The sequence below is a fragment of the Hylobates moloch genome, unplaced genomic scaffold, assembly GCF_009828535.3.
Source record: "Hylobates moloch isolate HMO894 unplaced genomic scaffold, HMol_V3 SCAFFOLD_13, whole genome shotgun sequence".
NCBI classification, from domain to species: Eukaryota; Metazoa; Chordata; class Mammalia; order Primates; family Hylobatidae; genus Hylobates; species Hylobates moloch.
The window spans coordinates 53,846,099-53,872,725 of NW_026652288.1; the positions used below are offsets into that span (position 1 = coordinate 53,846,099).

General features: G+C 38.8%; 1 protein-coding gene across 11 annotated transcripts in view; it reads right to left on the reverse strand.

The window, feature by feature from the left end:
• The window catches only part of KIF21A (kinesin family member 21A), a 155,464-nt gene extending 129,471 nt beyond the window's left edge, over nt 1-25,993 (reverse strand). For all 11 annotated transcript variants that reach the window (XM_032173698.2, XM_032173697.2, XM_032173703.2 and 8 more), the window contains exon 1: nt 25,746-25,993. In XM_032173698.2, the coding sequence (XP_032029589.1) occupies nt 25,746-25,789 (44 nt within the window). In that variant the 5' untranslated portion in view covers nt 25,790-25,993. The remainder of the gene's footprint in view (nt 1-25,745) is intronic.
• Nucleotides 25,994-26,627: the final 634 nt, after the last annotated feature.

Here is a 26,627-nt window from a genome sequence, read left to right on the forward strand (position 1 = left end):
AGCATTAACTGAATCATTAAATAGTAAACACCAGAACTAGCATGAAGGCCATGTGTGTGAATGGCTAGGAGTGGGGCCAGAAGAAAAGTGCAGTATATAAGACATTAATGAGAAAGAAGCAACAGGATTTGGCTACAATAAGGGGTACATTAAAAAAAAGTTTTAAAATGTATCAGAAGACACAGTGTTATGGGAGAGAATGATAGAAAAATATGGCAGTACTAAATTGGGGGTGGGGAAGAACCTTGAAAAATATTAAGAATGAATACATCTAATAATGCCAGAATCACGTGAGGAGAACAGAAAATTCTCAAGTGGATACAATTTTGTTCAGTCATGATTATATTTTCCAATATCAATGATACTGACAATTATAGCTTTTAGATTTTACCAAATTTTCCACTATTTATATTATGTTATGAAACACACAAGGAATGAAAATATATTAGCTAACAGTTACGTGAGGCTTCTTCATATCACTTAGCAAATATAGCATACAAGGAAAAGATATGGCTTCCTTCATCTTATTACCTATTGAGTTCTAGAAAGGCTATACAACCAACAAAGCAATAGCAATAACACTTAATTTGTGGTCAGATCACCCTGGAAAGATTTGCTCCATGGAATGCTCATACCTTACTGGTCTACATCATTATGACACTATTATATTCGGTCAGGTATTGAATAATTTAAAACCTGAACTAGGGCAGTGACAAAGGGAATGGAAAATATATATATTATTAATATAAAAGACAGTATGACAAGAAGATCTACCACTTAAATTTTACTAGTGGGAATCCAATTTGGTCCAACTTCTGGGCAATGTCTAAATCTGTCATTTAAATAAGCAAAGAATTGGCTGGGTGCAGTGGCTCATGCCTGAAATCCCAGCACTTTGGGAGGCTAAGGCAGGTGGATCTCCTGGGCTCAGGAGTTGGAGATCAGCCTAGGCAACATGATGCAACCCCATCTCCACAAAAAATACAAAAATTAGCCAAGCATGGTGGTGTGTGCCTCTAGTCTCAGGTACTCATGGCGCTAAGGCAGGAGGATCCCTTGAGCCTAACAGGTGAGGAGATTGCACCACTGCATTCCAGCCTGGGCGACAAAACAAGACCCTGACTAATTAAAAAAGAAAAAAAAAGAGCAAAGAGTAGCTACAGACAGAAAAACATCCAGAAAACATTGATTTTGTAAGGTCTAATCTATATCTGGACAGAGGTGATTAGTAACAGTTTTGAGACCTGTCCAGTTAGTAATTCGGTAGGAATGACCCACATACATGAAGTAATATGTTAAGTGATGAAAACATAGCAAACATTGTTCAATCCCCTCCAAAAATGCAAACACCTCTCTTGCTACTTGGGTAACTGATACATGAAAACAATATAGGACTTCCTAGAATTTTCTGAGTTCATTATCTGTTGTTCCTAATATCTGATTATGATACTTTACCTGGGCACATAAACATCAGAGTGTTCGGGAAATACTAGAAAACTATAGACGCAACAGAAATCAAGAGAGGAAGCCATTTAATTCAGAATGTTCCTCTATGAATGGTGAGCACTCAAGCTTCTACAGTAGCATCAGTGAGAATTCACCATTAATAAGTTAAAGGAAGGTCTGGTTTTGCAATAAGAGAAAGTTGCTAAATGACTATGACAAATGATGATGTTACATGATTGTGTTATAAGAATACCCACGAATTACCAAAAATGTAGCATTTATGTGATACAATTAGCGCAGCCCCCAGAACATGTTACATTGGCTTAACTGCCCTTCGTTTCAGGGAGGAATTAACATTTGCTAAGCAACTACTATGTGCCAGGAACTGTACTTAGAATCTACATTTGTTATTTTATTAATATTTGCTATTTGTTCAATTACAGTTTCTCAAACAGTGGTTTTGTTTTGTTTGGTTTGGTTTTCTCTTAAGCGGAAAAGGCACAGTATCTAACTTGCATGTGAATTTGGTTCAATGGCTGGATTCATACAAGTAAATATAGTATTTGTTAAGTGAATGAATAAATGTTGAAGAAAGGAATGAATGGCATGAAATGGTAGGACATGGAAGGGTATGGTTTAGTACCGGCTCTATTCTGAAAGCTCCACTTACAGGAGTACTCTGTTGACAAGTTCCTAGGTGTAATTCTAACAGTAGAAATGCCTAGGAAACAGATTAACAAACTTTAGAGCCACAAGGAATCTTGGAGGAGATCCTTTAGTCTAATTCTCTCATTTTAAAGATGATGCCAAGAGAAAGCAAGTGATTTGCCTAAAGTTAACTTACTAGTTACTGTAAGATGTAAGGCTCAGCCCTGGGTCCTATAATTTCCATTCCCATAGTGTAAACAGTTCCTTTTTGCTACTCCCTTGAGGGTTGATTGAAGCTCCTATGTGAAGGAACCATATAGACCAGTAATGTTTACTATGAAATCACTTGAACTATTAGTATATATAAAATACTCACATTTACGTCAAGATAGGGAAAGGATTTTTCTTACTGCCTCATAATTTCAATGAAAGTCTCAAGGAAAGTTGCTACACACAGTCTCACATGACTTACCAAAAGGTAGCCAAACTGGCCCTTCAACCATAAGCCCTTTATCATTCATCTTCAGGCTATATAAGATAAGGCTAAAGATTCATGGTGGGGATATTTTGAAGAAATTCCAGGTTACAGAGAACATTGTTTTCTCTCTTCCTCTCCAAAGTATAAGGAAGTAGAATATCTCTCCTGTGTCAAGACAAATGAGGGGGTGGCTCAAGATTTTACTTTCAGAAATTGAAGACATAAAAGAAGAGAATTCTGGCATCTCCATCCTGCAAAACTCAAGCACATCCCATCTCAGTATGTCCATCTCATAGAAGACAGGCCCATCTCAGAGTGTCCACCCAGAGAGGAGAGGTGAGAGTTCTGGGAAAATGTGATGTGTCCTCTGGAGACCAGATGTATATATAAACACAGAGAAATGGCATCTGCTTCTCACCTGGAAAGGTCTGAAGACAGAAAGTAAAAAAAAAAAAAAAAAAAAAGAGGGCAGTAATTCAACAAGCAAGCTGCACTTTTGCTGTTTGACGAGTCACAGATATGTGATACTTCTCATTGCCCAACTGGACAAAATGAGAATGGCCCGAGAATATGCCATTTCACTGGAATTTTGCTAAGGAAAGTTGACTACAGGGGCAAAGGTACATTTGCTGTAAGAGGCTATGGGTATATGAGGAGAGTAAAGAGGTAACAGGAGCCAGGGGATTCCCAAGAGGTCAGACAGAGAGTAGAACTCTCATCACAGATGTAGCAAGGAAGCTGCCCTCAGGAGGCTTTACAAAGAACCCAAGGGTGTAATGGCCAGCTAATGAAAGCAAAAGAGAACTATAAAGAACATCAAGCAAAGAACTACGAAGAACACTAAGTTTAAAAAAAAAAAAAATCTGCTCTTCTTCCTCAAATGTGTCTCCACTCCCTGTTTTGAAGACCCAGAAACAGCAAAGTGAGTATGGAAGGAGGAATGAAAGAGCAAGTTGAGGCAGTAAGGCGAGTCGCCCTTTCCCACTGTAGGTCATTAAGTCTTCAGTCAGGATGGAGCTAGATGGAAAGAAAAGAACAGCAAATTGGATGTTTTTGGTTTAGATTAAGCAGTACTTTAATTCCTGAAAATGACACCATTCTTACAGCTAAAAGTAAGCTGAAAGTAATGAGATCTACCCATGAGGCTGAAAAGAAAAAAGAAAAAAAAAAAAAACAGACAAATCCTGAATGAAGCATAAACCCAAATTTCCACCAAATTCAACCAACCCAACAAACCAGTTATTCAGTCTTCAGGAATCAGGTTTGAAAGAACAACTTAATGATCTAGGGAAATGCTCTTGATTTAACAACAACAAAAAAAATTGAAGTGAAAAATGAAGGAAAACCGTACATACAATAGGATTCAATTTAGGGTTAAAGACACGTGTCACATAGTGACATTTTAGTCAATGACTGACCATATATACAACAGTGGTCCCTTAAGATTATAATACAGTGTTTTTACCATACATTTTCTATGTCCAGATCTGTTTAGATACACGAATGCTTACCATTGTATTACAACTGCCTACTGTACAATGTTCTGTATAGTAACATGCTACACAGGTTTGTAGCCTAGGAGCAATACGCTCTATCATATACCCTAGGTGTGTAATAGGCTATACCATCAAGGTTTGTATAAGTATACTCTATTATGTTCACACAACCACAAAATCGCCTAATGACACATTTCTGTGTGTCATTAAGAACATATCCTGTTTAAGCAAAACATGACCGTAATATAAGATTATATTAAAAATATGATAGGCAGATGGCCAAGCGCAGTGGCTCAAGCCTGTAATCCCAGCACTTTGGTTGGCCATGGTGGGTGGATAACCTGAGGGCAGGAGTTCAAGACCAGCCTGGCCAACATGGTAAAACCCTGTCTCTACTAAAAATACACAAATTAGCCAGGTGTGATGGTGCATGCCTGTAGTCCCAGCTACTCAAGAAGCTGAGGCAGGAGAATTGCTTAAATCCAGGAGGTGGAGGTTGCAGTAAGCCAGGGCTGTGCCACTGCACTCCAACCTGGGTGACAGGGCAAGACTCCATCTCAAAATAAATAAATAAATATATATAATTTATATATATACACATATATATTTATTTATATATAAAAATAATATATATAATTTTTATATATTATATAATTATATATGATTTTTATATATTATATAATTATATATAATTTATATATATAAATAATAAACATATATATGGCAGAAATAAAATAACATTTTTAAAATTTATCTGAGTGGTGAAACTGTTATAAATTTTCCAAAATGAACATGTAGTACCTTTTTGGGGGGTGGGGGGCAAACTCTCACTTTATCACCCAGGCCTGAGTGCAATGGTGCCATCCAGCTCGCTGCAGCCTCAGCCTCCCCTAGCTCATGCGATTCTCCCACCTCAGCCTCCCAAGTAGCTGGGATTACAGGTACGTACCACCACGTCCAGCTAATTTTTGTGTTTTTTTTATAGAGAGGGTTTCACTATGTTGCCCAGGCTGGTCTCAAACTTCTGAGCTCAAGTGATCCACCCGCCGTGGCCTCTCAAGGTGCTACGATTACATGCATGAACCACCATGCCCAGCTGCAAACAGTACTTCTACAATCAGAGAAAAATAGTTAACCCTTGCAAGTAGTCTTGTGAAAAAAATAGAAAAATTTTTCCTACAAAGTCTTTTCATCTTCCTTTCCCAAAAGCAGCTGTACTAATAATATCAGATGACAAGACTACAATCCTTGAATTTCAGGGCCAGAAAGACAACTAGTCAATATATTATTCACCCAAGACTGTCAAATAAGACAATAAAACGGTAGGCTACTGCTATGAAAATATAAATCATCAATTACCCTCCCACCTCCTCTCAGTGGTGTCATGGGACACCTCAAAACTTTAATTAGCCACTTTTTCCCAGTTACCAAAACATCACCCCTAGCAAAACTAGCCATCTAAGGCCTTCAAGTTGTTCTTTGGTCTGAAATATGCCAAAAGTTCATCAAACTACTGTTCACCAAAGTCTCCACCAGAAGTGCAAGCTTCCAAGATCATCCTTCAGTATAAAAATGTTCATTCAGCACTGCTCTAAATATTCTCTAATTTGACCCCATCGTCTATCTTTCATTTCCTTCCTAAATACTTCCACTGTGTGTTGAAAATCATCATCTGCCATCAGCAGTATAGTGCAGTTACTGCCTGGAACACTGGAGGGAACTAAATCTAGCACTGCCACTTCCAACTCTGTGACCAAGGGCAAGTTGCTTAACTTCTCAATTTCCTCATTCATAAAGTGAGACTAATGATAGTACCAATATTATAGGATTATTGTGAAGATCACATGAGATAATATGTGTTTAGAGTTGGGAACAGTTTTGCTTCTGGCAAATAGTAAGTGCTTGACAAATGTATTAAAATGACCTATTTTTTATTAGAACACTCATCTATACCCTCAACCTAAAACTTCACCTGCTCATCCCCTGAGGACATGGCTTCTACTGAAGGGCTCTCAAGTAAGGCTATTTTTTCTTCTACACCACATATAAGTCAGTGCCCGGAGATGAGTTTTTTTCTTGCTCCCTAATGTAGTTTCCAATATCTCTCTTCTCTTTTTTCCTCCAAAGACCCCATATTCTTTGAAGCACACATAAGGGTAGATCTTACTACCCTTCAAAACCCTTTATTGCTGTACCTGGACACACTGCCTCACCCACTGATCTCCAGATCCACAGTCTTCTCCTCACCAGTGATAGTCCTATCAGCATTCTTGGCAACTTCAAATCCCTATAGGTGCTACATTCAACAACACAATTCCACAGCTTCTAACCCTCCTTAAAATCATTCTCATTTTTGTTAAAAAAACAAAAAAAATGCAGGCTGGGCACAGTGCCTTATGCTGTAGTCTCAGCACTTTGGCAGGCCAAGGCAAGTGGATCACCTGAGGTCTGGAGTTTGAGACCAGACTAACTAACATGGAGAAACCCCATCTCTACTAAAAAAAAATACAAAAACTAGCTGGGCGTGGTGGCGCATGCCTGTAGTTCCGGCTACTCAGGAGGCTGAGGCAGGAGAATCACTTGAACCTGGGAGGCGGAGGTTGCAGTAAACCGAGATTGCGCCACTGCACTCCAGCCTGGGGGACAGAGCAAGACTGTCTCAAAAAAAAAAAAAAAAAAAAAGCAGTCAAAAGAGAACTACTTCATCTTCCCACTCTCATATCCAACAACTTACATGCATTATTTGATACCACTGTTTCTGCTTCCTTGCCTAGCATTGTCTCATTAAGCTACTGTAATCAAGCACTCCACTAAAGCAGCTCATATTTGAGTCATCAATAACTTAACTCCAACCAAAAGCAATGACCAACTTTTGCTCACATCTTACTTGACTTCTCAGCAACATTTAAAATCAACTTTTAGGACAACATACTCTCACTGCTTTCTCCTACCTCACTACTACTAACCGCTGTTCTCCAGTATCCTTGACTAGATCTTCTCTTCTTGGCCTCTAAATGTTAGTGATCCAGAGCTCTTTCCCCATAAGTTTTCTCTAAATTTTCCCTCTCCATGGATGAATGCATCTAAAGCCATGGCTTCAAACATCTAAATGCTGTTGACTCTCAAAAGTTTACCTTCAGACCAGACATCTTCCCTGTGATCCAAACTCATATATTAAATAACTGACTTGACATCTTTATTAGAATGTCCAGTATGCATAACTATTTCAACACAGACAGTATAGAACTATTAATCTCACCCCCCAAAAAATCAATTTCACCTCAAAGCCCCAAGCCTAAGAATCTACTTGATCCTTTTCTTTTCATCACACCCCTTGCCAGCAAGTCCTAACAGCTCTATCTCCCGAAATCTACTTTTCACCATTTGTACTGTTATTTTTTTAGCCCAAGCCACCTTTATGTCACTCCTGGAACATAATAACTGCTTTCTCACTCATCTCCTACATTTTCACCTCTTATAATACAGTCCACCTTGTACCAAGCAACAGGAGTTATCTTTCTGAAATGCACATTAGATCATGTCACATCTCTACTTGAAGCTCTCTAAAGATTTCTCACTAAAAGTGAAATCTAAAATTTCCACCCTGAACTATAAGGCCCTTAATAATCTTACCGGTCTACGTACCTCTCCAATCTTAACTATCTTCACCCTCGGTTCTATTTTCTATAGCTGGCTATACTGCCCTTCTCACCTGTCCACTAACAGTCCAGTTTACTTCTCAGCCCTTTTTCACTTGCTTTTGCTGGGAATGCTGTTCTCTCAGGTCTTCTCATGGCTCATTTTCCAATATTCAGGTCTCAACTCAAATGACTCCTCCCAACCAAGGACAACTAGTATCAAGCATATTGTTTTATCGTCTCCATAGTATATATCAATATCTGGATTTAAAAAAAATATTTATTGTCTCTATCCTCACCCAATGCTTAGCTCCTTGAGAATTAAAGCTCTTGTCTTGCTCACACGTGTACCCTCAATACTCAGAACTCCATTCCAGGCACACCACTGGCAGTCAAATGGTTTTAGACAGGCTGAATAAAGTCTCCATAAGAATAATCAGAAGTAAATTATATTTTTCACCTCTGGTGTTAAAGACCAGAGCTGATGTGCCTGCTGTTGTATTAAGCATCCAGACAGAGGACAAACAAGAAATAAAAGAGCCTATCCTTGCTTTTGAATAATTCACAATGAATTGGAGGAGGCAGAAAAAACCAACATAAGCCCAAGATACTAAAGATAACTGTTTACAAAGCAATCTATGAATAAACTTACTGTCATATAATATAAATTATATACATGGAGGGGTTATAAGTGTTGAGAATATGATAGAATTAGGAAAGGCGTCCTTAAAAGAGAATAATTTTGTAAGGCATATATTATCAATATCCTTTTACAGATGAGGGAACAGAGGCTTAGGCAGATTAAAGAATCCACCCAAGGTTAAAAACTAGGAAAGGAGTCAGGTTCAAGCAAGTCTCCTAATGTCAGAGCTCATTTTCTTCAGGAAATCATGTTTCTGCCACTTCCTTATAACAAGAGCTAGCTACTCTGAAAGGTACATCTAACAGAAGTAAGATTAGAGACTAAAAAAAAAAAAAAAAAAAAAATGGAGCTGTCAAGGACATCTAGAAGTCTATGCAAGATTCAACAGCAAAACTCCACCAATAATAAATGTTTACCATGCCTTGGGTCTCTGGGTCTTTGAATGATAAAACAGGTAATCAGTCTACCAAGACAAAACTGGCTGGTACCCACAAGACACTGAGATTGATGAAATGGAAACATATGAAAAAAATTAAGCAGTTAACAAAGGAGTCTTAAATCGTATTCAAAATATTTTTAGAATTGGAATATTTTAAGAAATTTCCATAAAAGCTTTCTATCTCACTAAAATCCAAGCTGTCCACTCTAAATGGATGTTATTAACTAACTGTGTGAGAAAAGGATGTTGCGAATATGTGTGAGTATACACACATGTACATGCATGTATGCGTGTACTCATGTATGTGTGGATGAACAGTCGTCAATAAATATTTGCATTTAACATATGTGATGAAAATAGGAATAAATTCATGGAGAGGTATTTTTAAAAATGGAATGAGCGTGGAAATTAAAAAAGCATTAGAGATGAGAAAGCAAATAAACCAAGGAGGCTATGTCAAAGATTAGGAGATTTCAAAGACCAGATGTCATGGGACTTATATTATTATTAAGAAGCATTTACATTACTATTTTGGAAATTAAGGCCAGGCACGGTGGCTCACGCCTGTAATCCCAGCACTTTGGGAGGTCGAGGTGGGCAGATCACTTGAAGCCAGGAGTTTGAGACCAGCCTGGCCAACATGGTGAAACCCCATCTCTACTAAAAATACAAAAAAAAAAAAAAAAATTAGCTGGGCATGGTGGTGGATGCTGGTAATCCCAGCTACTTGGGAGGCTGAGGCACAAGGATTGCCTGAATCCGGGAGGCATAGATTACAGTGAGGTGAGATCACACCACTGCATGCCAGCCTGGGTGACAGTGAGACTCCGTTAAAAAAAAAAAAAAGAAAGAAAATTAAGAAATCATTTTACTGTCTGAGAAACTAGCCAATGTGATTATAGTGGCTAGAGGGGCAAACTAATAGCTTGCACATAATGTGTTCATACTTCATTTTCGGCATGTTTCATGGGAGAGCCATCGGGTCTTGTGTAGACATGCAAGGCTCTCCCAACTGGACTGAGGGCAAAACCCCTGTGTGAATCATCTTGCATTTCCCCATCAAACTATGTTGAGTGCACTTGATCTAGTGGGGCTCAGTAACTAATAAACTGAACTGAACTAAATTAAAACACATGGAATGGATCTGAGCCAAAATAAATTGGAATGGTCAGGGATGGAAGTTACTTATTATCCTTAAAAATTTTGTTTCTTTAGATATCGGAATACTTTAGTAACTTCTGCTATGCCTACAACGAACTTGGAGCAATAGCTTTCCTTTTACATTTTTACTAGCTGTACTTTCCAAAATGCCTGTAATATACTCAACAGTAGTATTATCTACTTTACACACAAAAGGACCTGACTCATAGAGAGGGGTAACGTTATTTTTCACAGGGTTACTTTTACACCACTACTACCTCAAAGGGAGTCAGTGAAACAGAAGGGATTTGAACTCAAAGTCCAACAGCATTACTTTTCATCATCAAAGTTCATTTTAAAATATTCAATAGTAAAAAGAAAATTATGCAATGTGCAAATAAACATATTTGATAGTCTAAAAGAAAAGAAAACCACAAACCACAAAGATGACTGCTATTGCATCTTTTTTGTTTGTTTGAGACAGTCTCTCTCTGTTGCCCAGTCTGGAGTGCAGTGGCACAACCTGGGCTCACTGCAACCTCCACTTCCTGGGTTCAAGCAATTCTCTTGTCTCAGCCTCCCGAGTAGCTGAGATTACAGGTGCCCGCCACAACACCCAGCTAATTTTTGTATTGTTGATAGAGATGGGGTTTCACCATGTTGGCCAGGCTGATCTCAAGCTCCTGACCTCAGATGATCCAGCTGCCCTGGCCTCCCAAAGTGCTGGGATTACAGGCATGAGCCACCTGCACCCAGCTATATCTTTTTCTTTCTAAAGGTAAACAGAGATCATGGTTCTCATCACAAGGTACAGAAAACAATTCAAATATATAAGCATCTGTTGTGCAGTATGGGTACGGATGATTTTGAAGAATATTCATTCTTAGTCTAGTCCTACTATTGTGTTCATTATCCTAATAGCTTATATGTGGATGATTCTTCCTTGTCAAAGACAGCAAATAGGGCTTTCTTAGTCATCCTCAATAGTCCACTTAACTGTCTACCACAAATATTCTAGGTCCATCTGTCATCACAGTATTTCATTTCACAGTAAACCAACTTTTGTGAAGGACTCAAAAGGTATTTGTTTTAACAATTCAATCAAGTTTGTTTTCTAAAAAGGTTTGTCTTAAAAAGTGAAGGTTGTTTTCAGGATCATTTAAGTTTCAGACCTCATTTGTTGATACCTTATCTCTCAGAAACTTGTTTTTCAACCCAAACAAAACTAGTTATCTAATCAAAGGTTTCAGTGGCTATTATTGTGTCAACAATCAAGACCCAATTATTGAGTAAGATCCTTAGAAAAAACAGTCACAAATAATCGTTAATTGATTTTTTTCTTATTTAACCATGGTAATTAAAATTTTTATAATATGCAATACGACTTGCCTCGTAACTACAAAGAGGAAAAGTAAAATTAATCAAATGTCTTTGCTAAGTTAGCAAAGGAACTGTCACTTCAGTCAATCTTTAAAAATGACTTCAAATTACCGTGGCTCACACCTGTAATCCCAGCACTTTGGGAGGCCGAGGTGGGCGGATCACGACGTCAGGAGATCGAAACCATCCTGGCCAACATGGTGAAACCCTGGCTCTACTAAAAATACAAAAATTAGCTGGACGTGGTGGCGTATGCCTGTAATCCTAGCTACTAAGGAGTCTGAGGCAGGAGAATCACTTGAACCGGGGAGTCAGAGGTTGCAGTGAGCTGGGATGTTGTCACTGCACTCCAGCCTGGCAACAGAGAGAGACTCCGTCTCAAAAAAAAAAAAAAAAAAAAAAGACTTCAAATTAGACATGACACATGGAAATGAGATGTTCACTTATAGTTTAAATATAAAGTATGTGTGTGTGTGATCAATTATGGGGTCTTAGTAAAAACCTTGTGGGTGTAAGTAGAGGTGTGCTCAGGTTAATGATATACTAAGCAGTATATTTAAGAGGTTTAAGGATTAATATGCCAAAGAGCTCACCTGCTCACCTTGCCTGCTAACCAACTGGAAATAAATAAGTATCCCCCATGTCATAGATAAACAGAAAAGGAATGAATTTCCATTAATATACATACCAACAGCGAACAAAGATTAAGAAAACATTTTATTCAAACTGCTCTAGAGGGTATAATTATCTCAGTCTTAACTTTCACAACTCAACATACTCATTAAAGATAAATCAAGATATCCATTCTATCATATAAATACAATGCTGATAGCTTTGACTGGTAATATCAAGGTCACATATTATCAAATATAAATGGACTATTATCATCCCTTTTCTTCATCATTAAAGACAGACATAATAAATTGTAAAAAGGGGGCCCAAGTGAAGACTAGAAAGAATCTCTGTTAAAGAAATAGATTTTTGCAAGTTATTCCCAACTAACATTTCAGGATTACTATGTGCCAGACATTATTCTGAGTGTTTTATGTCAATTAATTCTCATAATGATCCTATTATGTTAGTACTCTTATTACCTCCACTTCACGGACAAAGAAACCAACCAAGATGAAAGTGGGATTTTATAAACAGGAACTCACCAAAGAAATTAACCCTATCTTAAGGTGATTTTAAAAGAAATTATGGTTAGTTATTAGATATTACCTAAAAGACGAAAAATAGTTTCAGGTAGATGGAGAGGTGAAGAGGAAAACAGGAGACAGAAAGAGGAGAAAAAAGAAGAGGAGGGATAAAACTAAAAAAGAAAAAAGAATCTAACATCTCACAAACATTTCTAAAGAACATTCTAACAATCTTAACAACCCTGTGAGATAGGGATTAAGGGATTAACCCTATTTTATACATGAGAAAACTAAGGCTCATAAAAGTTAAGTGGCCATCCGAAATTCTAAACTCAAATATTTGTGATTCTAAAGTCCATGCTTGGCTGGGCGCAGTGGCCCATGCTTACAATCCCAGCACTTTGGGAAACTGAGGGAGGAGGATCTCTTGAGCTCAGGAGTTTCAGACCAGCCTAGTCAACATAGCAAAACCCTAAGACCCTGAAAAAAAAAAAAAAAAAAAACTTGAAAAAATAAAAATGTAAACAAATAAAGTCCATGCTTTTTTCCATAAGTCATGCTGCAAAAGAAAATAAAATTAAGGGCTGGGTGTGGTGGCTCACGCCTGTCATGCCAACACTTTGGGAGGCCGAGGTGGGCGGATCACCTGAGGTCAAGAGTTCAAAACCAGCCTAGTCAACATAGTGAAACCCTGTCTCTACTAAAAATATAAAAATTAGCCCGGCTTGGTGGCAGGTGCCTGTAATCCCAGCTACTCGGGAGGCTGAGGCAGGAGAATCACTTGGACCTGGGAGTCAGAGGTTGCAGTGAGCCAAGATGGCACCACTGCACTCCAGCCTGGGAAACAAGAGCAAGACTTCATCTCAAAAAAAAAAAAAAAAAAAAAAGAAACGTATCAATTTATTTTTTTATGAACATTAATATATTTTATAACATATTGGGCAGATTCATTCAACTCCTTAGTGGATTTTATGTTTTGTTGTGTGTGTGTTTCATGTCAATCCCATACTGCTATGATTTGAATGTGTCTCCAAATTTCATGTATTAGAAACTTAATCCCCAAATTCATTATGTTGTTTGAGGGTAGGGCCTTTGGGAGATAATAAGGATTAGATAAGGTCATAGAGGAGAGCCCCCATGATGAAACTAGTGGCTTTGTAAGAAGAAGAAGACTTGAGCAGACACACACCCTCCCTCTTGCCATGTGATGTCCTTCACCATGGTACTATGCTGCAAGAAATCCCTCATCAGATATCAGTACCCACAATCAGAAGCTAAATAAACTTATTTTCTGTATAAGTCATCCCTGTTGGTATTCTGTTATAGCAACAGAAAATGGACTAAGACACACACGGAAATCACAGCTTCTAGATCCCATATGATTTTAGTCTCAAAACATTCTAGGGCCTCCAGAATGGGGTAAAGTAGAAAGCTGGACAACTAAACTGGATGGCATGGAAGTAAAGTAATGTCCAGAGATGACCTAGAACAGATCAGTGCCAGCCTATGTATACAAGTGGAATAACTCTGGTGGCAGCTGCCAGTTCTGTGCAGCCCACATGAGTTGAAGGAGACCCCAGTTGGGACAAAAGGGGACAAGTTTCCCTCTCCACAGAGGGGGGGCTTTCAATAATTTCACTTTGTCAAGTGGGTTTGGATTCAAGACACGGGGAAAGAAATATAAATCAGGAAACCAAGACAAAAGCCAAGTTTGGACAAGTAAAATAGGAGGTTAAAGGGAAGGCTATGATCCTAAAAGCACAGGAATAATTAATAATAAGTCTGGAGTAGCAGCCAAAAAATTTCACACTAATGGGTTGGTGGAACAAAACTACTGCTGTGATTTACTTGTGGCTTTATTGAGGACTGACCCAGAAACTCAAGAAAGGCTGAGTTTGTCCACTTTGGACAGGAAGAACTTCCTCTGAAAAACGTTAAGCAAGACAGGAATTCAAAAGAAGCCTGATGTCATAGAACACACACTTGTGAAAAATTATGATTAGGTTATATAAAGTTAATAAAAAATTTAGAGCCAAAGCTAACTAAAGAATCCAAAACCAAATCTGCTACAGAGGCAACAGAAGATCCAATTCCTCTCATGTAACAAAATAGATAAGAATATTATCAAGGACAGATGGAATCTGTTGTCGATCTAAGGGCAAGTTAGCAAACTAAAATTCAAAAGCCTCATGTCGTATTGCCTAAATTGACACTTGAAAATGTCACAGATGTCACACTGGAATTAAGGAACTTCAAATGGCAGGTCAAATAACCAGGAATGAAATTTGCAATCTCATGTTTAATTAGCAGTTGACAACCTCCACTTTAGGACACGACAGGTGAAGACTAACAGACCAACAGGCTACTCAAAGAGAAGTGTTTTGTTTTGAACTGAGGTGAAAGCAAGCAAAATAAACACCTTGGAAACTCACTTATTTTCAAGAAACATGAACTAGTTACGGTCTTGTGTTTGATTTACCATCATTGGCTTGGAATAATGTGCTGGGAAAATATCGACTTCATCCTAATACATTGTGTCTTTACATAGATATAGGTGAAAAGTTAAAATTAAATATCAATATATCTTTTTCTGGAAAGCATCCTCAGTACCATAATGCTTACCCATGTATTCTGGGTGAGCAGCACTATTTGCTCTCACCCATTCCAATAAACACTCTTTGGTAAAGTCAGTGTTCATCAGTGGAATGAAACATTATAAAGAATCAAAGGAAACAGTATAGTTCTTATAAAAATGAAATTAATACCCTTATTAAACAATAAAGTCATGTCAAGTAAATCACTGTTTGATATATTGAATTTAATGCATATTGTGCTGAGTTATTGAAATAAAGCAGAATGGTGTATAATATTTAGCATGTTACTTAAAATGCCCTTCCTTAATATAAAGATGGACAAATTCTTTTTTTTTTTTTTTTTTTTTGACCCAGGCTGGATCATACCACACCTAACTCCCCCGATTCCCACCATTTCTGCCTCACTCTCGGATACTGGACCCAGCCTCCCAAGTAGCTGGGATTACAGGTGCCTGCTGCTATGCTCAGCTGATTTTTGTATTTTCAGTAGAGATAGGGTTTCACCATGCTGGCCGGGCTGGTCTCGAACTCCTGACCTCAAGTGATCCGCCCACCTCGGCCTCCCAAAGTGCTGGGATTACAGGAGTGAGCTACCACACCAGGACCAAGATGGACAAATTCTTATGCTATGTGTTAGAGGGGTAAATATCAAGCTACTAAAGGGTATCAACATACTGATTACAACAATTTCAAAAAACTACAGGTACACATATAAAAACAGACTAAAAAGAAATATAGCAAAATGCTAGTAGTAATTATATTAGGGAATTATGATTGATTGTTTTTCTTATATTTTCCTGATAATTTTTCCAATGTGATTAACCTATTCCAATAATAAGAAAAAACTGAATAAAAATAACTTTCTTATGGAATTATAAACTGATTTTGAGATCATTAGACAGGCTTACAAGATATACTTTCAGACACGCTTACAAGATATACTTTCTGGTTCTAAATATCAGTCTTGTTCTAAAATGCCTTCAGGCAAGTCTTTATATAAGTTCTATTAATGAGTATTGCAGGCACATTGCCCCATTAGCTCCGGGTCCCAGAAAAAAAAAATTTATCAAAAAAGTTAATGTATAATTAAAATTTTTATATTATTACTTCTGCTCCTTTTACTCAGTTTACCCCTTACAGTGCTCTTTAATCCACAGCCTAGTGTAATAACTTCTTGCCAAGGTTGATGAAAGGAAGTAAAAGGAAAGCATTAGCAATATTTCCAAAAATCCGGTGCAACCTAATTCAGAAGGAAAATTCATATTTTTACTATCCACTTTAGTTACCATTCTCTTACATTAGGTTAAGCAACTAGTAAAAAGTATAACTCAAAACTACTGTTAATCTCACAAAGTATATGCTAGTAACTTTACAAACACTAAGAACTATACTAATTAAAAGGCTTTGTGGAAAAAGAAAGAATAAAAACAGTGAATTCTAATAAACTACAAAAGGATGAATTTGATAGAGTAGAGCAGTATGGCGTGTGATTTATATATTGAAAGCAAAAGAAAACGGGGAGACTAGATAGAATAAGGATCTTGGAAGTATTTATATATACTGTTATATCACTTATAGTAGTGTAAGTAAGAGATACTCAGAAAGCAAAAGAACAGATAACAGATACAGACACCTTTAAAGCACTTTACAAATTCAAGTTACAGGTTGTACATCAGAGAATAACTAATCCAATTGCTAGAGTTTGGAATATAATCAACATGCCCATCGTTGGTGTCCTAGTCCATTTTGTGGTGCTATAACAAAATGCCACAGACTGGGTTATTTATAATGAACAGAGATGTATTTCTTACAGTTCTGGAGGCTGGGAACTCCAAGGTCAAGAGGCCTGCATCTGGCACGGTCTTTCTTGCTGCCTCATCCTAAGGCGGAAGGCAGAAGGAAAGAGAGCACACACAAGAGAACAAGAGGGGACTAAATTCTTTTATAACAAAGCCACTCTCAAGAAAATGAAACTACTCCCTCAATAATGACATTAATCCATTAATGAGGGCAGAGCCCTCATGAACTAATCACTTCTTCTTAGGCTCCACTTCCCAACGTTGTTGCATAGGGGATTAGTTTCCGACACATGATCTTTCGGAGGCACACAATCAAACCATAACAGTTGGTTATACCAACTTTATCTAATAATATTACTACCTATGTTTGTATAAAAACCATTTTTCAAGTGCTTTCACACGGTTGTCTCATGATCCTTTCTCAAATCCAGGGGAGAATTACCAAGGGAAAACCAAATTTATCAGGGGTAAGAGTCTAAACCAAAACAATTTTCTAACCATGCAATGCTCATTCTATTATAGCACATTGCCTTCAATTACTTTAATGCCTACAGCTTATGTGATTCCAGTACACAATGAACACTCATTAATTATATATGAATGAATTTTGATCCAAAAAAGTAAATAAGGAGGAATACAATTGAGGCTAGAGATGCTCTGTGCCTCATTAGTACCATGTGATCAATATGCCACATCATAATAAACTACAGCTTGACTCTCCAAGGTCTCTTGTTCACATTTGCTGAAAGATAAAGATTTATTTAGAACAACTCCTAGCTTAGTAGTTGTATCAAATAATGCGGATATCTATTCTGAAATAATGTAATTCCTTCATCATATTGGGAGATCTATGATATTATCAGGCCTACGTGACAGACACAACTCTCCAAAGTTGAGAATAATTCAAATCTAGTCTCAAAAGCTAACATCTTACTACACACTAAGATACCCAAAAAATGAGGAATAAACCTTGAGCTGTCCTTGATGTTTTTAGCCTCTGGGTGGGTCCATGATCCCCACCATTCCACAACTAAGTTTGAACATTTTTCTTGGTTCTTTCCTCTTACTGAAGAAGCAGATGGATGTGCCCAAGTAGATTGACCCTGTGGTTCAATCCTGAATGACCTTTATTACAGTCTGGGAACTCAGATATCTACTTGTCTCAAGTCAATAATCCAATGTCCTTCAAATGTTCTATTGTAATAGTGCTTAAATATTCTTTGAGTTTTTGAACATTTCAAGCCATTTCCTATTGGGATTTCAGAGGGAAAGAAAGAAGAATCATATATGGCAGGTCTAAGACCCCAAATGGCAGAACTTTTTCTGCATGACACCAGTCTAGAAAAGTTTAGTGTAGATGTGGGATTTAGGATGCTTTTGGGGTGACAGGCCTCCATCACAATCAAAATGTACTCTGTATTTCCTTCTGAAATGGGTCTGGTTAAGAACCACCTAATTAGTGAAGTAATACTCAAAAGGAGGTCTTCTTAAACCACTCAGATTTCTACCTCCATCTTCCATTCCAGATGCCAAAAAATATGCCTCACTCCACCCTACCCCCACCGCACACTCCAGCTACCTTCCTTTAGTGAGGTTGTTATTACTGCAATGTGCCATAATCCTTTAGTCTGTTGGAGTAAAGCATTAAGAAATAAAGTGGGAGGAAGCAGGGAAGCCACACGTCTCAGGCCTGGAATTCACAAAAGAATTTCTATTTACATGTTTAAAATTATTTTCAAATTAGACTACATATGAATTTTATTTCTGTGGTTGTTGTGAAAGCATTAATGTGCTACTTGCAAATGTTAAAAACAGTCTACTTTTTTTATAACTCAGTTCTGGCATTTCTTTATATTTTAATATACCAGAAATCTCAAAATTTAGACCTGGGTTTCTACCCCTGCAGTTCCTCTCCCTTTACTTCTGAGAGGTCTTTGTTAGAATCACTGATCAAGTTCCTACTACTGAGGTGCTTCTAAAGTCAAAATAATGGGTTGACAGTGAGCGACCTTATCTAAATGTCAAACTAAAATTATATAAGGAATGCTTAAGGGATTAAAATTGTAGGTTATTTTAATATAAAAATTATTTCTTGGATGTATGTTAGCAAAACACGAAGTCCTAAGAAAATCCACAGCACTAATCAAGAAGACTTGAGCTACTAGTCATGTGACCTCAATCAATTCCTTTTAACTTTTCTGGGCCTCTAACACCCCAACTATCTCGAAGAAGGGGCCTCAACCAATTAATCCCTTCAAGATCCCTTTCAACTTTAAAACCTATCTCATCAATAATTATAAGGGTTTACTATATTTTTTATATATATATATATCTTGTCAATAATTATAAGGGTTTACTATATTTTATGTATCTATATCTATATCTATATCTAGATATAGATATAGATATATATTTTTAGACAGGGTTTCACTGTTACCCAGGCTGGAGTGCTGTGGCTATTCACAGGAGTGATCACAGCACACTACAGCCTTGAATTTCTAGCCCCAAGCAATCTTCCCACCTCAGCCTTCCAAGTGGCAGGGACTACAGGCACACACCACAATGCCAGCTTTAAATATTTTTAATAATTGCAAAAAAAAAAAAAAAAAGAACAAGGTAACCTCAAAAATTATTCTGAAACCTTCAGAAAGATCTCATCATAATTGTATGGTATCATGAAAACTGTCCCTTTGGCTTGGCTGTCATTTGCTTCAAATAATGCCTGAGCCACGGGAAAACTATTTTAACACTCTGAGAAGATTAAATAGTTAATCCATTGGGAAACCAAGTTGAATCCACAAATCCCCTTTCCAAAGAGAAGCAGTGAAAATAACAACAAACAACTTTGTTTTATTTTGAATAAAATTGTTCTAATGATATACAGTAAACAAATACTATCATCTGCCATGCATTTTTATTGATATGTTTTTCTTCCTAATCTGAAACTCAGATTATGTCAGGCCACATGTGATTTTGACAGAAAGCAACTATTCATAAGTCCAAGACTCATCTTTGAGCTGTATCATGTCTTGGGGAAAAATACTTAAAATAAGGCATATTCCAAGTCAATTTATTTGAGGAGAAATTGATGAGAATTGGGAGATTGGGCATATTATAGTATTAAATGCTATGATAATTTCTGCTTTCATGGTTTCACTAAACTGGAATTTCTAGTGCATCATTCACTACCCCATAATTATGCATCAAAATATTAACCAATTAGCAGGTAAGATGGCAAGCGCTCAAGGGTAGTAATAATTAGGCATGAAACCTGAAGTTCCATTGAGTCCCAAATAACAAACGGGTCCACTACCTAATAAACCATATCTGAAGAATGACTATCAACCCACATTTTGTAAATGAAATTATTTCATTGACTTTCTACTGGAATTATCTGCTGGCTTTTCAGTCTACTCTCTTTCATTTCCATTACTCCTCATCCAAATACAAAGACATATAAGTAGGGCATGATATAAGGAATATCCTCCTAATGCATGGGCATTTTGTATCATTGTCTGTGAGAAATGTATGAACTAAAAAATGTCATTGAGAAAAATAAGAGAGAAACAAAAACTCAAATCTAACAATTATCTTTCATTTCTGACATGTGCTATTGATTCTGTTGTGTGTTCATTCCCACATATTTCGTGTGTTTAAAAAGCACTGTACTGCTAGATCTAAGCTCCATGAAAGCAAGGACAACATATGTCATGTGTGTTGTGGTAGGGAAGTGTCTGGCATGTAATAGGCACTTAAAGATTTGTTGCATTAAGGATGAAGGGAATAAATAACCAAACACCAAATAACCATCTATTTCCATAAAATAAATGTTTCTCAGAGGTCTTACTCATTTGCTCCCATATTTTTTGAACATTAAACTATTTGAATAATTTACCTCACATGTATATCTAGAGTTTCAACTTAAAAGATCCTTATTACATTTTTAAAACATTTGGAAATATGTTTCAGAGCACAGCAGTAGATATCAGAAACCTGAGTTTGAGTTCCAGTTCTGTTACTTAGTGGTGAATAAACCTTGAGACACATTTTTCTCCTCTGTAAAGCAGAGATAATAATAGCTGCCCAGGCTATCTCATAGGATTTTAATGTAAAGCAAATAAAATATTGTTCATCTGTATTATAACCAGAATGGGACAAAGGGACCATTACAGCCTACATGTTTCTTCTTCCGTAATAAGGATACCTAAAGAAATTATATTATTAGGAAAGTCAAGTTTGAAATATTAAAATAGTTCCTTCCAGTTAATATAGAGGCATCATTAGTGCCTGCAGTTTGACTAACAACAACTAAAATCATATTTAACAGACTGCACATGAAAAGTTCTTACAACTCTTAATATCTTTAGGTTGACAAACCAGCATTGGGAAAAAGAAAAGTATAGTGAGCTCACGTTGCAAGTAAGTGCCAGTGACAGACCTAAAACTGAGCTTCTGAATGTCCAAATAGCCCCTAAGCCTGCTGAGCAATGCCACTCCTTACAGTGCTTTGGTAAGGTGAAAATCCAGCAAACCAAAACACAAATTAGACCACATCACACACTAATCCAAACTCACTGTCAAGGATAGGTACAGTTCTCTGATAAAGCCAGGCAAGGAAATTTTAGTTTCTACAAACAGAGAATAACATAAAAACACAAAGGTCCTTTCTGTATCTCCCTTTTTACCAAACTCTTGACATATTTTGCAAGCTAAAGTCCTTGGAAAGGAAAAACATTTCAAAGTTATCATGTCAGCAGAGATAGGGAAGAGAAAGGGACACATCCTCTCATAATGTATTAGATTTAGAATGTGAAATGTTTGACTTTATCATTTTGAGTTAACTGTTTGGTTCAATTCAGTATACTTAGATAATAAGAATAGATTCTACATTGTACTTTATTGTTCATTTTTGTTGGCGACATCTATCTAAGCAATCCATTCAACTTACCACATTTCCTAGGAAATCAGCTACCTGATTATTGAGTCTAAAATCCATACCTTCCTACACCCATGCACTCGGAGGAAAAAAAGTGTTGCTGTTGAATCACATCTTACATCTTACATGTATATATACACTTATGTGCGTACAGGCATATCCACTCTAAAATCAGATACCCAATAATTTAGTATTTTCTTAATCTAAGGATGTGATTAGTCCATGATGGGGTGTCTTTGAAAAGTTTTATTCTAAATGTATTCCTCACATTTTTAAGTTATAGTGCAGTGGTATCCAATAGACACATATAATGTGAAAATTAATTTTAATTATATTTTATTTAACTCAATGTAAGCAAAGTATTATCATTTCAACATATAGTCAATATAAAAATCAAAATATTTACATTCATTTCTTCAGAGTAAGTCTTTGAAAGCTAATGCATATCTATTACACTTTCAGTTCTAGTCAATACGTACACTAAATTTTCATCAGAAGTACTTATATCACTATTTCGATTTCAAAACTTTACAGCTGAAAAAGTAGATCCAAGTTGTTCGAAACACACTTAAAAGTTTATAATAACTGGATGAAGGACCAGTTTTTAAATTTATATTTTAACTCATTTAAATTAAATTAAAAATTTAGTTTCTCAGTAGCATTAATCATAATTCAAGCACTTAATAGCCACACGGCGTTGGATAGCAAGGGCTGTTATCCAAATCCATATCTATCTCAATGAAAGAAACCCCACAGAACATCTCAAATATACTGTAAGAAGGTATTTTTGGAAATTGAATAAAAATTGTTCTCCCTAAATGAGAATCTTTCTGTTTAACATCTTTCTCCCAAAGCCTTAAATGATCCATTCACTTATCTTGAGAAACCTACAACAGAGTCATCAGCTTTAACATACTGATAAGCCTCTAATAAAACATAAGCACCTCTAGGATGCATTTCCACAATTATATTATTCATTAAAGGAAAAAAGCAGGTCATATGCTTTTGTTGGTTTTGTATATAGACATACAATTTTGTATTGATTTATTTATTCTGCTGAGGAACCCTTCTCAAACTGAAGGGTAGGGTAACAGGAAGCTGGAAAGATTAAATAATTTGAGGAAATACTTTAGTAAGTTCAGGTCCTGTCTTAGCTCTATCTTTTCCAGCAATATCAAAATATGAATAACCTGTGAAAGTCATTCATTTGTAAATGAACTAATACAAAATCAAGAACAGGCAACTGACCCAAAGCTAAGTGAAACTTTGCAAAGCCATGTTCTTGCCTCTCACTTCTGCAGGGTTAATGGTTAAGAACTCGGGCTATTGAGTCAAGCTATCTGGGTTGGAACCCTGGCTCTCTCATTTGTTACCAATTTAACTTTGGATGGTTTACTTAATCTTTCTGTGCCTCATCTGTAATGTCCATAATAATAACAGGACCTAAGTCACAGATTGTTATGAGGAATAAATAAGACTTTACATGAGATAAAACATCTTAACACAGCACTAATCCTGGCACACAGTGTAAGTCAAACAATTATCACTACTTTTAGCCCAGAAATCAGGATAACAGAGATGGGGATATATCTTCAATAAATAATGGTTATAAATGAACAATATAAGTCCAAACACTTTATAAATACTAAAGTGCTATATGAGTATAAGCTATTTTCATCCTATATAAAGTAAGTTTACAAGGTAGCTCTGTTCAGAGAACAATGTATTTAATGAAAGAAATTCCCGATTTATACAGGCGCAGTGGCTAATGCCTGTAATCCCAGCAATTTGGGAGGGACGGCTTGAGCCCAGGAGTTCAAGACCACCCTGGGCAACATAGGGAGGTCCCATATCTACAAAAATGTATAAAAATTAGCCAAGCAGGGTGGCACATGCCTGTGATCTCAGCTACTCAGCAGGCTGAGATTAGAGGATTGCTTGGGCCCAAGAGGTTGAGGCTGCAGTGAGCTATGATGGCACCACGACACTCTAGCCTGGGTGACACAGCAAAACCCTATCTCAAAAAAAGAAAGAAGAGAGGAAAGAAGACAGAAAGAGAACGGAAAGAAGGAAGGAAGGAAGGAAGGAAGGAAGGAAGGAAGGAAGGAAGGAAGGAATCCTGAATTCAACAAATTGAATCTTTGCAATGTGGCTTACTAAGTTATGTCGAAGTTTTTATAAAGCCTTTCCCCAAAAATCAAACCCACATTCATTCACCTAAAAAGTCCTAACATGCACACCAAAACCAAATACAAGTTATTTATCAGTCAACATCACTTTAGGGTCATCCATGGCTCTACAGGCAAAGAAGCACAGGATTTAACAGAATGGTCAACAAACTGCCTTGTGATAGTCTAGAGAATTCACATATAAAAATCTCAAATTTCTAAAAACAGACAAATTGTCTGTTTTCAGTAATATTTTATGCACCTTCTTCACTTTCCTTGATAGGATCTCCTAACAAAATTGCCTCTTACTGGGTTTTCTGTCTTTTTCCTTCCCCTTTCTCCGCCCTGGTGCAGTCATTAACTGGTATTAAAGGGCCAAAAGAGAGGTAGTAGCAGTGAATAGGAGAAACAGACTAATCTAACAATTGGATAAGTAGCCCTACAATAACCAAGAAGGCCTAATTAAAACTTCAAAAGCCTTATAACAGGTGATTCTAACCAGTCATAAAACTGTCACCTCCCTGGGTGGTAAAACACACACACACACACACACACACTTAAAAACTCATTTTATTATTTAAGTTAATTAAAGATACAAAGAATACAAAACAGCCATTACTATGCCTGACCCAAGATGTGTCACTAAAATAGTAACGATAGAAATGCTTAGAGGGGAGAATTTTTAGAATAATTTTCTGGAAAGACTACAAGACTAGGAGATTGTTAATAGTTTCTAATTTCTTGGAGTGTAGATTATTTTTATAATCCTTAAAGCATAAATAAAGAGAAGTGAATTAACAGTAGACTCTCAGAGCTGTGAAAGCCACGCACTTACCCTAGGATGAATGCCTCATTAATTTTTCACACAGTGTGATGATCTTGCAATTTTCCATGAGCAACTATCAGAGCTTTCCTTCTTGATAAGTATCAAAACAGCCGAAATTACATCGAATACTCGTGCCTGTCATTGGCCGAAATATAATTTTGATGTACCCAGTATTTCCAGACTCACACCCTGGCCTGTGTAACGTTACGATTACATTGTATCCACCCTGCCTAACGTCAGTATGTTTCACACAGTCACCCATTTCACCCTTCCTCTGGCTAAGGAGTTTTCTTCCTTCTGTAGACCTCTCCCCGGTGGATTTTACCTTAAATTCCACTCCCATTCCAACACCCAAGAGGCCAGATCTGTCTCCTTTACCCACATGAGTGGGCATGTCTAGATCCCCGTGATGCTGAAAAAGATGTCCCATTTGCACAGACATCAGAACCCGAGTGGGCGCGCGGCGGGCCCTGCGGTCGCCGGCGCTGACAGTCAGATGCTTTGTCTCCTGCCTGGGAAGGCCGGAGCTGCATGGACACGTATGACAGACATTCTAGAACTAATAAAAAAGAACACCACAGCCCCGCGCAGAGGCAGCTCCTCCCGGACAGGCGATAGCCCAAGGCGGCCAGACCTGAGGCGACTGATCCGGCGAGGGGACGGAGGGGAGTGACGAGGGCTTTTACCCCGGAGAAGTCAAGACGCCCCCCAGGGACCCGGAGCCGCGCAGCCGCCAGCCACCTGCAAACACAGACGGCGTGAGGGCGGCGCAGTCGCCCCGCCAGCACCCGGCCGCGCGTGCCAGGCCGGCGGGGACTCACTGCCTCAGTTTCCTCAGCCGCAGACCCCGGCCGGGACGCCCCTCAGGTCGCTCCACCCCGGCAGCCGGTGCCCCGGGCCACAGCCAGGTCCTTGCCGCGCCCTCAACCCGCCGCCCGCCGCCCGCCGCCCGCCGCCGGCAGACCGTCCTCTCACCTGACAGCCACCCGCACGGAGCTCTCGTCCGGGGCGCCCAACATGCTGGCGGCGGGCAGCGACCGGGCCGTTGGGCCTCGGCACCGCAGAGCTGAGGCGCCGCCGGGGCCGCGGGACTCGGGTGCAGTAGACTGGGGCGTCTGCGGGCGGCCGGCTCACCTCCGCCGCGCTCCAGCCATGTTGGGCGACTGAATGGAAAGGTGGCGGCGGCGCTGAGGCAGCAAGAGGAGGAGGTGATTCACTGCTCGCGGGCGCCCGCCCCTTCTCCCCCGCTCACCCCCCAGGATCTGGGGCGGGGACGAAGCGCGCTTGAACGGCGAGCGCGCCGGTGGAGAAGCCAACAGGCCGCCGGCGGCCTCAGGGCGGCCGGGTGAGTGCGCCCTGCCCCCTCCGGTGGGGATGCGGCCTCCCAGCGGCCGGGCTGGGGACTCCACGCCCGCCGGGGCGCTCCGGGCTCCTCGCCCCGCACTGCGTCAGCCGCGGCCGTGAGGCTCGGCCCCACCTCGCCCTCCCCCAGCCTGCGCCCCGCCCTGCCCTCGGCGGGACACTGCCTGGCGCTGCTGGGCAGGGAGGCGAGGGGGAGGGATGCCTGCCGCCGGCTGCCCTCGCCCGAGGGCGACCAGCCTGTGCGCCCTTCCAGGCTCTTCTGGGAGAAGGAAGCAGCCAGTGTACGCGCTGCTGCCAGGTCCCTTCTCAAATCGAAGCTTGATTCAGTGGCGCGCCGGGAGCCAGCCAGCTGCTGCTGCGGTTCGGCTTTGCGTCCCATGCATAGCCTTATTGTCCTGTCTGCAGCTTGGACTTTGACCCCTTTCCCTATCCCCCAGCTGAACGCCCTCCCTCCTCCCTCCCCGAAGTCGGTCATTCATGCTAAACGGACTCCCG